Source organism: Diadema antillarum, unplaced genomic scaffold, assembly GCF_040938485.1.
Source record: "Diadema antillarum isolate AM-2024a unplaced genomic scaffold, OU_Dant_1.0 seq00001217_RagTag, whole genome shotgun sequence".
NCBI lineage: Eukaryota > Metazoa > Echinodermata > Echinoidea > Diadematoida > Diadematidae > Diadema > Diadema antillarum.
The window spans coordinates 380796-393494 of record NW_027272009.1 but is presented as its reverse complement, the minus strand read 5'-3'; the positions used below and the strand labels follow the sequence as shown (position 1 = coordinate 393494).

The 12699-nt window shown below is 38.8% G+C and overlaps 1 protein-coding gene across 1 annotated transcript in view; it reads left to right on the top strand.

Annotated features, from left to right (window-relative positions):
• Positions 1–12464, top strand: part of LOC139744896 (uncharacterized) — a 47554-nt gene extending 35090 nt beyond the window's left edge. Inside the window, exons 10-14 of the mRNA XM_071655308.1 lie at positions 106–2412; positions 2699–2719; positions 3733–3774; positions 11126–11225; positions 12120–12464. Of these exons, the coding sequence (XP_071511409.1) occupies positions 106–2412; positions 2699–2719; positions 3733–3774; positions 11126–11225; positions 12120–12236 (2587 nt within the window). The 3' untranslated portion in view covers positions 12237–12464. The remainder of the gene's footprint in view (positions 1–105; positions 2413–2698; positions 2720–3732; positions 3775–11125; positions 11226–12119) is intronic.
• Positions 12465–12699: the final 235 nt, after the last annotated feature.

The window sequence follows — 12699 nt, the reverse complement described above, 5'->3', positions numbered from 1 at the left end:
AATCTGAGCTTCAAAATTATATTTCCTCTGACATGGTCATTGTCACTTTTGTGTGTATTCAGTTTGAGGAAATGAATCTTTCCATATAATTTTGTCTTTTAATAGGGTAAAGAAACTACGGCAAGAAGGAGGATTTGGAGGCAGCCCATCTCCCACCATTCAAACATTCAGCGTAGTAACACCGAAGCATCCTCCGACTCCATCCAATTTTAGCCCAAGCAACACATCCACACCATTTAAGACAAGGAAATCCAAGCAAGAAACATCTCCACCCACACAGGGTGCATCTCCAAAGACCAGACGTGAGCAGTCAAGACGAACAAGCTCCACAACAGCAGCTAGTGGTACCAAGGCTGTTGGTGAAAATAGAGCAAACATTAGAAGGAAGAGTGCGCCTGATACATCACCAACTAAAGTGGAAAGTTCACCAGTGGTAGGTAACGCATTAAACAAGAAATCAGCGTCGCATCACAATCTGAAAAATACCTCATTAGTCAGTGGACAAGGGAAAGTGGAAAAGAAAAAGGGCAGTGGGGCTGATATTGTGCAGCGACTGAAATTGGACGATAGCTTGGAGCTAAGCAAGAGCAAATCTTCAGGAAAGAGGAAGGTCATCCAGTCAGGTGCAAAGTTTAGGGAAAACAGAGCCTTGGAGGAGAGGAGGATGAGGTCTGCTGCTAACAGGAGCAGATTGGAACAAGTCGCTCAGTCCACGAGAGATGAGACTCCATCAAAGCGGACACCAGAGGCCCGTGAAAGGATGAAGAAGGCATTCCTGAACAGCAGTCTCCCAGTCTGGGGTGCAGATCAAAACGGTAGCAACCGGGAAGCAGCCCTGCCCCAGGCTGTCCCTCGTCCTCAGAAACTTGAGTTTGAGAATCCAAGGTACCTGGAGAGTCCATCAAGAGAAAGACCGGTGGAGGACAAGACCAAGGCAGAACAGGAGAGGCAGGATATGGAGAGCAATGTACCATACAGATTTGATATACCAAACCCAAGGTACTACAAAAGTCCCAGACAAAAAAGTCAAGACGAGCATGAGAGTGGTTACATACCTGATGATGATACTGAAATTCATACGCCAGTGTCCAGTGGAAGAGTTGTCTCTAGGACACACAAGAGATACACTGCGGATGAAGCTAGCAGGAGCAGTCAAAATGGCGAGTCCATACGGGAGAGAGAAAAGCGGGAGAGGACTTCCAGCTCTGACTGTCCAGCTGGGAGCAGGTCAAGCAGTAGCAGCACGACAGAGCTGTTGGCAGAGATTGAGCGCTCTCTGCAGAGATCTCCAGTGCCCCTCAGCCCAAGGCCAGGTTCGGAGCCCTGGATGAGGGTCATATCGGAGGACAAGTTCCACAGGGATGAGCCACCATTGCAGGGAATCGATGAACCTCAGAAAAATGCTAGGAAAGAGCTGTTTGGTGCCAGCAGTTTGCAGAATCCCCAAATGTCTCCATCAGCATTTGATCTCAGTGCCGTTGCAGGAGCTTCATGTGTTCAGCAAACTGAGACAGGTGCCTCAGCATCATCACCAATCAGTGCCGCAAACTTAGGGCTTAATCATATACAAGAGAATCATGGTGGAAGTGATCATGGTATTCTGGGACCAGCTAACGCAATGTCATCACATGGAAAATCTCACATCTTGAAAGAGAAGTTCCACCATTCAGGGTTCTCATTAAACGGACAACATGGTACGACACCACCATTTGTGAATCAGGAGCTTCCAGGTGACAGTCCAGGATGGCAAAGCAGAAGAGTAACAGACGGACAGGAGCTTGTGATAAAGTCATCACCAAAACCCACTAGGGTTGTCCAGGCATCGTCAAACTCTGCAGAATGCCTATCCTTAGACAGACCAGTGCCTGTTGGCCAACAATATCCAGGCTTACCTTCAGCAGAGCAAGTGAATGCATCTGAACCCAGAGGCTTCGTTCCACAGGCCGGTTCATCAGGTTCTGCGTATTTTACCCCAACCCAGAGCAATTCCAGACAAAACGTAGCAGTATCTTCAACCCCCAAGGCATTCAAGCATGAATCTCTTGGCATGGATTCTTCCCTCATGCATCTTTCCTTCTCAACCATCCAGTCACCAACAAAGCCTGACCAGCCCACCAAGAATCTGCCCCTGTCAGCCGCACAATCCCCCTCAAAGCCTGATCAAACATCGACCTCCAAACCCAGTGAGTCGTTTGCCACTGCCGTGAGCGAAGACATGGACTGTGAGGAAGTGGTCCTGCCTGTCTCACCTCGTATGACCCTCTGGAAATCCAAGAGCGATGGCAACCTCCTGCAATCGTCACCTGGCAACATAGCACCAGAGGGACAGCTGAACGGATCGATGGACTCGCTGCTCCAGCCCTCACCAAGGCCTGTGTACCAGAGACAGCATTCAGCTGCTGAACGTGCAAGGTATTTATCACTTTAGAGACTTAAAGAAGAAACAATGTAACAAATGCATACAAGTACTATTCAATTAAATGCCTCTAGCAGCAGTAGGTCAATGAAATCTTGAACTCAGTCATGAAAATGTTATATAAGTTAATTTTGGATAATTTCAGTGATTTTCATGGGCAATATTTTTTTTTTTCATGTGTCATTTGAAACTACTTAAATCCTTTCTTATTCCAGTATTATTGAACATCCATTGCATTGTATGTTTACATAGGATGTTTGTATTCACACTTTGTTCTTTCAGAAAAGAATCTGAACAAAGCTGGTAGGCAAACAAATTATTTTCACTTTTTTTTTCATTCATTCTGTAGTGAGATGAAAAATTTGAAGTGATATCTTATTACTGTACTTTTACTTCCACTTTTCTCGTGTTCTGTGCTTGGTTTGGAATGAGTTTAGCTTGAAAAAGCTCTTTTGAAGATTTGTTTTGGTTTTCTTCTTCTTTTCTGTTTTTATGATGGTGCATTGCTGCTTTTGAAGACCCATTTGAAATTCTACATGCTATCAGGGAAATCGATACTTCTGTTTTTTGTTTGTGTTTTTTATGTGTGTTTACTACTGTTTCTGCCATTCTTTGATCACTTTCATGACAATGAAGTTGATTGTGAAGTACCTTGAATGAAAATTTCACTCCTGAGAGATGAGAATTTGTCCTTTGTGCTTTAAAAAAAAAAATCTTGACGGTGTCTGTCAATGTTTAAATTTACAGGCCAAAATATCTTGGTACTCATATGATGAGGAATTTTCATTCTGCATAATTATCATAATCATGCTTTATGCGGGGTAGTGAAACAAAGTATGATAGATGGACACTAATTGAGTTAGTACTTTTTTTAAGGATTTGGAACTTCATGTTAAAATCAGCAGGGATTCAATATCATTTGAAGGCTGATCAAAAACCGAAGTTTTGCAGAGCAGGCCAAAGAATGTATGTACCAGGTATACTCAATGAAGGGGGGGGGGGGGTCGGGGGGAAGGAGGAGGTTCTCTATTAAGGAAGATGACACATACACGTAAATATTATTTCTTCCCATACGATGTAGATCCATTGCTATCATACTTGTAAACGTAGTTTATATCTTGTGACACGTGATGAGAAAAACAATCTTGTTTGACGTGTTCAAGCACACACAGATTGCTGTAGAGTTTGTGTCAAATCTGACGCTGGGTTGTAATTGTTTTATTTCCTCCCTTGTTTCTCTCTTTCTGTCCTATGCACCCCTAAATTTCCTCACACCCACAACCTTTCAACACACAAAGCACTCCTCACTTTCCCAGTCACTCATCCACTCCTCATCAAAACAATAACGAGAGCACCAGGTAACTCTTTTTAATAGGCAGTGCTGTTGTTAGAAGTGATGTCATGCATGTCACTGCATGGAAATATTGTGCTTAATTTCATATATATGTTTGCTTGTTTGTTGCAAAATGTCTGTACTTATTAGTTTGGTCCTCTAGTGCCAAGTGCTCTCTCATCGTTATCACATCTTTAGTACATTCGGTCACTAACATTAAAGGACAAGTTCACCTTCATAGACATGTGGGTTGAGTGAATGCAGCAATATTAATAGAACACATCAGCAACAGTTTGAGGAAAATCAGACAATCCGTTAAAAAGTTATGAATTTTTGAAGTTTCTGCTCAGTCACGGCAGGATGAAAAGACTACTATAGCTTGTGATGTCACATGAGTACAACGATGTAAAGAAAGAATAAAGAAAATTCAACATATTTCCATTTTTCTCGCATAACAAAAGAACACTCGTTTTCTCTCTTTCAGAAGGCAGGGGGAATAATATTACCCTTAACATAAGTCAGTAGCAAGTTGAAGAAATGTGCACTGTATTCAAAAAGTAAAGTTTTGTGAAATTCTCTTTTTATTTTCCTTATATAGTTGTACGCATGTGACATCATACACTGTAGTAGCCTTCTCTTCCAGCAGTGACTGCGCAGATACTTCAAATATTCGTAACTTTTGAACGGATTGTCCAATTTTCCTCAAACTTTCACTGATGTGTTCTACTAATAGTGCTGCATTCTCTCAATCCTTATGTATATGAAGGTGGACTTGTCCTTTAACTTCTTTTCATTTGATTCACAGTTAGGTTGTAGGATGATATTTTCAGGGTCTTTATCATTCATAGCTCAGTATGCTTGTGTGATACAATGAAAAAAAAACTATGACTGTCCATGCAAATACTGCATACTGTGACTAAGAAGTAAGAAAGAAAATAAAAATTACCTAATGTAAAAAAAAGATATTGAAATAATGATTAAATATGATATTGAGAATTGGCAGGTATGATAAAGGGCTTCAAATACCACATACTCTGAATATTAAGGTCACAAAGTCTAACAAATTCAGTATTGACCTGTTGAAGACGAGTCCCGAGTATTCTCGGGCAGGTGCTTATGAGAAATGCGTGCTGTAGCAAAATCAGCCCGTCCTGTAGCAAAATCAGCCGGTTCTCGACAGGTTAAATTGAGGCATAAACATGATTTTCTATAACACTGCACATACGCGTGACATTATTTTATTCATGTACAGGGGTATACCAACATGTGTTATAGCATAGATAAAATTTTGCCGTGAGAGAAAACAGTTTGGCTGAAATTGGTCATATAATAGACTAAGTTTGGTTATGAAAACCAGAGGTGATCTATCAATACTGGTTGCTGCAGCTTGCTAAAATGCATGCAGTTATCAAGCACTTATCTGCAAGTTCTTTCCCCTTGGTGAGCAAGGCACATAAATACGATGTATATGTATGCACTCACAAATTTTGGTGGCCCGAGAGCCACTGCTAGTGTCAAGCCTTATGTTAGTGAATCAACATGTATATGGAGCCAGATTTGTGTGTGTGTGTGTGTGTGTGTGTGTGTGTATGTAGTTTCATAGTCCATTGTGGTTTTCGACATCTGTGTTCCTGTACCTGTAGTGATAGAAGCATTTGTTTGTTTGTTTGTTTGTTGTTGTTTTTTCAAAGATTTTGAATGTCTTGTGCCGTAGTAGATGTGATTATATTTCACTTTGGCTACTTTTGTATTTATCCTTCAATTGATCAGGCAAATTATACTGTGTGTGTGTGATAATCATCCCTATTTATCTGCTGTATTTATATTCAGTCTGGGTGTACCCATGACAGGACTCACATAAAGATCCTACCCATAATGAACATGCACAATTAGATAGGTACCATGCATACTTGTTTATCTTTTGAAAGCATGCCCTGAAGTTCTGACTGGCTTTACTGTGTGTATGGTGTCCATTTTCACGTTTTCTTGTAGTTGACGTACGCCTTGTGTTGTAATAGCTTCATTCAACCTCCTGTGTATTTAAAAATCCTGCGTCTTTTTAAGGCTCCCCAAAAGTCACAGTGTTTTCATTGCAGTGCTGAAAGCAGCTGAAAGCAAATGAAAATCAGTCCAGGTGCAAGTCTAGTCCTCCTTCTTTGTTCACAGTGTATTTATGTCTTTTATCAGACTAGGCGCGGTCAGACTGGCAAAAGATCGAGAAGTTTAAGATTGCGATCTTTAAGATCTCGAAGTTTTGCCAGTGTGACCGCAAACTTCCTGTGAAACTTCCCGCAAAACTTCTCGCGAAACTTCCCACATCAACTAGGGATTTTTCCCCCGCCCCCTCCAAACTTCTCGATCTTATGCCAGTGTGACCGCGAGAATTTTCGCGATCTTGGTCACGTGACCAGTCCACCACATGCTTGCGGACAGTGTCTCCGAAGCACGAGACCATTGTCATGTACAGGTGTGGATTGTTATGTCACAATCACTAGCCATCAGAAGGCGCGCTCTTTCTTCTTTCTTGCGCCGCACACCAATGACCCAAACTTCTCGATCCAAAAATCGAGAAGTTTGGCTGCCAGTGTGACCGCACGACAAAAGATCACGAAGACTTTGCGATCTTAAACTTCTCGATATTATGCCAGTCTGACCACGCCTATTGAGTGCTGTTACTATAACTTGATAAAAGAGGATACTTTCTTGCTACATGTTCAAGCTAACTTCTTGACATAAAAGAAAATGATGGTTTATTTAAAATCAGATGAAGTAGATAAGAAAGTTTCAGAATTTAAAAGTTGCACATTTTTTTTAACCCTTTATGTGCCAGACACTTTGGACAATGTGTACAAAACTGTTGAATATTTTTTTTTAAGCCAACTAACATGCAAAGCACACAAAGGATTACATAGTACATTTATCGTTCTTTGATTTCATTCCAATTATTGATGTCAAATTGAACTTGGAAATGATTTTAACACTCCGGAAGAAATTCTTGCAATGCATGTAATATGATGAATGTCTTTGTCTGCTATTTCCTTCCCCGTGTGCAAATCCACTCTTGTCATCATCAGCATATAGATTGAGTGAACCTGACATATCACAACTCATTCTTGCTGTTATCATTTAAGGATTCATTATTATTCTGATAACCAACCCTATCTACCATATGTGTTATGCATTTTGTATTGAAGCATTTGTTATCACTGGTCTTTGGCCAATAGCACCCCTCCCCCCCCCCCCCCCCCCCCCAAAAAAAAAAAAAGGTACAAGTTGTGCCATGCTCATTTTCTGTAGTATATGCTTGAATGAAGAATGATAAAGAGTAGTCATTATTTACTACTTGGAGTATTTTCTGTGTGATACAGGGACACATAAGAAAAAAAAAAACTATTACAAAATCTTCACACTAGGGGCCTATTGCATATAACTTTTTACGTGAGGAAACTTGGGTTACTTTTTAATCGAGTTTTTCCCGTATTTAAAGGGATTGTATACTTTTGGTTGAGACCTAATTTCAAGTTTCTAACATTTTTGGGTGAGATAATGATAAATCTCTTATGAAATATGAAAGAGCATGTAATTCCAAGAGGAATTCAACATTTATTTTATGAAAATTGGTTTTGAAATGACTGAGATATCCAAAACAGGGCAATCCTAATACAAGGTGGGACCCACCTTTTATTACAGTTGCTTTGCTTTACTTTGTTTTAGGATGTCTCAGCCATTCCAAAACCAATTTTCACCAAATAAACTTTGAATTCCCCTTTTGTAGAATGGTAAAGTCTACTATTTCATAAGTTGTTTCTTGGTATCTCGCAAAAAAAGTTAAAAGCCCAATCCCCATCTCCACCAATACTGTACCATCCCTGAAAGTCAATGGCAGAATCATGCTGACCGTATATTTCAGTTTTCAATGAGTCTCTCTCAGGTAAAAAGTTTTATGCAATAATCCCCAGGTGTGAGGACTGGACCCCATTGTCATAATGCTGTAATCACTCGCATGAAATGAATATTGATAAGAGAAGTGAAGTGACTTTCTAGCCCAAAAGCATGCAGTTTTCTTTTCAGCCTGATAGATTTAAAACTGCATAGAATCTTCAGTGGAAAGAAAAAGTTTTGTTTTTATATATCTTTCATGATGAAAAACAAAATCCCTTTTTATTTGACTGCAATGACTGTTCGGCACGATAGTGATTTCTTGAGAGAATCCACTGTTGTGAACAAAACACTGCATGTAATTTTGCTCTCGATTCTAGAATTTGCAACATATCTCAAGCAGTTGTATTTTTTTACTTATCTATTTGGAACTTACCACGTATTAATAACCACAGCAAAGTTCATGTGTGTCAGATAGCACCCAAACTTCCTTGCTACTGTCCGTTGCCAACTTCATTCCAGACATACCTTGATTCATATTATTGTGGCATTCATGTACCATCTACTTCCTACAGTATTAGGCTGAAAAACCAAGCATTTTGAAATGTAACGGGTTTTCATACCATGGTGCTAATACTTACCCATAAGCAGTGTATAATTCACTAACCCAGCTCTATTGGAAAGGTGTACAGTGCTTTATCTGATCTTGTAGTCCTGTTTATGCATATACATGAACGGCGGCCATATATACTCATATTCGCAATGTACATACACGTACCTTATAATACACTGCTATATGTACAGTTGAGGCATGCCTCATTATATATTCTATATGTGGTATATTTCACAGCATTTGTATATTTGCACATTTTGCAAGTCCACTGATAATCTCAATATGAGCAACTTGCAAAATTATTGCCTCCCATAACATAAGTATGTTTTATATATCATAACCAATGTGGGAAAATGCTATTTTCATATCTTGCAAAATGATACTTCTTTTTCGCTGAGTCAAAGTGGTACTTGCACATTGATTGCGAATTTGACCCCTTGCAATGTAACTCTTGTACAAGTCCCTCTTCTCCAGCTGTATTGAGTATACAAGAGATGATTGACTAACATTGGAAGGAACATAGTGGAATGTGGACATTATAGGGATATGAATATCAGTAGTCAAAGTACTTAAAGGGTAATGTATACTCACCACCATGCCCACAACATGCATAGCACAGCTTTTGTGCCTCATGCCCACAGTGTGTCTTCAATTGTTACAAGCTTCTTCCCAATATATATCATATCTAGATATATATGCATCATAAATTATCTGTCATTAGTTGTTGGTACATTGTATCATACATAATATTAAAAAAATAATAAGTCTGTCGATTGTGCCAAAATAATCATCATTGAGACATTTGGTGTCATTTGCCATTTGATAACACGCAGATGTCCTCCCATAGGAGAACATGCTAAAATATTCTGCCCATGGGAGAACATAACAAGTGGTCTGCTATTATGTCATCATGTTTATCTAATAGGTGACTGGCATTTGACTAACACACATGCGATATGATATACACCATAGCATTGGATGGCATTGAATGGTACACCAGAAAAATAACCAGAAAATATTGTATGAGCTAGGGCAATATATTGGCATAAGCCAAAGATGAGTGCATTTAATAGCAAGAAATTAATTGCTATGTTCTCTTTGTCTTTTTTTTTTCTCTCATTTTTTTGTTTGTTTGTTTGTGTTTGTTTTATTTTGTTTTTGCTTTGTTTTCATTTGTTTCCATGTTTGGATGAGAGAAAGGAAAATTTGTCAACCTCAACTAAAGTATGGTGATAACAAACACCCATCTTCTTGTACGGGTAGATTTTGCCTTGCCTTGCCGAGCATGACTTTGGATATCGTGCAATATTGTGCATACATTTCAGTCACATTTGTTGGCATTGCAGTGGCATCACGTGTGTGTCTTGCGTGAAAAGCCTCCACGTGTTACTGAAACAAGTTTACATTTTCACTGTGCAGTGTGGCACTGGAACTTCACTACACAGTCATCTTCCAGTCAAGCATAAAAAGTTTTGTGTCCCCTAGATGCTACCTCAGCTGAAGTAGGGTTGACATTTTTTACATTCAGTTAGTACAGCATTACTGTTTTTATTCTTCATCAAAGGAAGATAAGAATTATGTCCATTTTTGTTGTTGTTGTTGTTGTTTTTATAGAAGATACAATAATTGGTAAGCTTGGATTGTTTGTCAGTATGTAAGTCATGTTATTCTCCAATAGAAGCTTGTTAAATAGCATCATTATTTGATCCACTGATTTGTTTGGGGCTTTGTTTGTTTGTTTGTTTGTTTGTTTGTTTGTTTGTTTGTTTGTTTGTTTGTTTTTTGTTTGTTGTTGTCATTATTATTGTTGTTGTTGTTTGGGGGAGAGAGTAGGTGTGTGATTGCACCATGTTGTTCTGATAAAGTCACAGATATCCAAGCTCAGAAAATTGTAATTTGAAGTGATTTCATTGATAAATGAGAAATTGGATGTCTGTTCATCTTAACTACTGAACTGGTAAGAGTTTCAGAGTCTGAAAAATGTCAAGAAATGTGAAACTCTTTTAATGTGTGTTGAACTGACTTTTCTGGTGGTTTGAATATGTAATAGTAATCAATTCAATTCCAATTAAATTCATATTTATATTCACATCTCATAAAAAGTAACTAATATTACGAAGTATAATTACATACAAATAAAGGGCAAAGGCAAATAAATACATTATGTCAAACACTATAAACTGAAACACCATATCTAATTAAATGCAGTTGAGATGGGGTACTAGCAAAGGCCCCTGACTTGTCATGGCTAGTCCCCTCTAAACCTATTGTAAAAGTGTATATTTTTTCGCAAATGACTTTTCGCACTTGGCGGGATAAGATGAATTTTGTGCATTTTTAATTCCCCAGAATCAAAACATAAAATAGCATTGCATGTAACAACAATATTTGCATGCTTTTATTTTTTTGCTAGTTTCTGGTCACACGAAATGCGCAAAAGTTTTAGACCGTTGAAATTTCCACTTTTACAGTAGTGCATTCCCAAGTTTTATCTTTGATGTGTAGTTTCCAGAATGCTCGATCGTATTTAAACTTCAAGCTAATTTGTCAAAACTCTTAAATATACCCAAATCAGAAAAGTGGATGTTCTGTGACTCCAGGTTTTCGTTATGACAGGCTTTGTAGTGCACGACAAACTTAGCACAAAGCAACTGCAATGATGGTTAGATGCAAAAGGGAATATAATTTTCTTGTCATACCTAATTTTATGTGTCTTCTCTTCCATGATAAACTGTGAACAATCTTAAAATCGTCAATTCTGTCAAGTTCAGGAATGTAATGTCTTGCTTTCGCAGGAAATCTGTGCATATACTCAAACCCTGCCTTGCATGGGAATGCAATCCCTCTCATTCCCCCCTCCCTCATCCTTCCCTCACCCATCCAGGGAGCTCCTGTTGGCTGCTCACTCAGACCAGCTGGAAGAGACACTGCGACTCTGTGAGACTGGCTGGGCACTCATCGGTCAGCTCAAGACCAACCAGATGGTCAGTATTTCCTGTTTGTCCCACAACATGCTTTTCATTTTTTTAGTACTTTATTCATTCATTCATCTATCCATCCATCCATCCATCCACAAATATGCACAGCTTGAACTCCCAAGTTCATTGGCCCTATCTGCAATAATATATTTTTTAAATCCTTCAAAAATCCAGAAAAATTCCTGGATAACCATGTAACCAAAATTTAATCGTCTGTTCGTTGTGTCATTATCAACTCTTCTTACAAGTTTCACCCAAATCCGTCCACAACTTTTTGAGTTATTTTGCACACAGACAAACAAACAAACAAACAAACCAACACCAATGAAAACATAACCTCCTTCCTTGGTGAGGGTAAATATCAGTTATTGGAAGTTTGTGGTAAAATCACATTGCACATTAAAACAAGTTATCTCACTTTGAATATGATGAATTTACTTGTAGTCAACCTCACCTCCTTAGACACTTTACTAAAAATTTCTCATACAGATGACACAAAAATTCAGTATCACACAAGTTTGCTTCTGGCTACATCAACTAACAATGGATGTTACATTCTCACATTCCATGAATGTAGCACTTGTTTAGTTTTCCTTTATTCATATTGCATTTAGTTTTTAGGGAAATCTGTTCCATAGATACTGTTCAGTGTTGCACTCCATGTAGATATGTGTATCAATGCCAGGTACTCTAGAATTACTGTCAATGGTAATTTTTACAAAACTCTGTGATGTACACTGTATTACTCTAAATGAAAATTGCTGTCAAGTACATTTCATTACACATCTGTGAAATGCATAACTTCACCCACTGCATTTGCATCAAAACTCATTCTTGTTGAGTCTGATTCTAAAGTACATGTATTATTTCTCTGCTCTATTCACGTTTCATTCCTTGTAGGACCTTTCAACCTACATGTCGGAGGTTGCCAACCTTCTGGACAGCCAGGCCTGGTGTATCGACACGCTACGGGATCAGCTCAACTCTTTCAGCCGTTGCGCGAGTCCCAGCAAGTAGGGACCAACTTGACAGCCAATCATTCTCACACTTATCCCATACATGTGTAGGAATGTACCTTCAAATTCAGTCTCTACAGATATTTAACGAAACTACTTGTGCTTTCTGCCCATATTGTCATGTGACATATTGCCTCTGATGTGCAACTTGATGCTTCTATTTATGTGTTTTTGTACTTGTCACATCTTTCGTATGTGACAGCAAATTATTCTGGTGCGTATGCATGAAGTCGGGTCAAGACATAATTCGATATTCTGGTATGATATATCAAAGAAGTGTATGCCTGTGTATTCAAATGAATGCACTGCAAATATAAAAGAGTCAAAAATTCGGTGTTGTGAATTGTTTGTGCTTCCAGTATTTAAACTGCCAGTACACAGTTTGGAGCATAATATTCCCTTGTGCTTTCTAATATTCTCTTAATTTTCAGTGATTGACTATATGTCACGTAAATCGTAACATA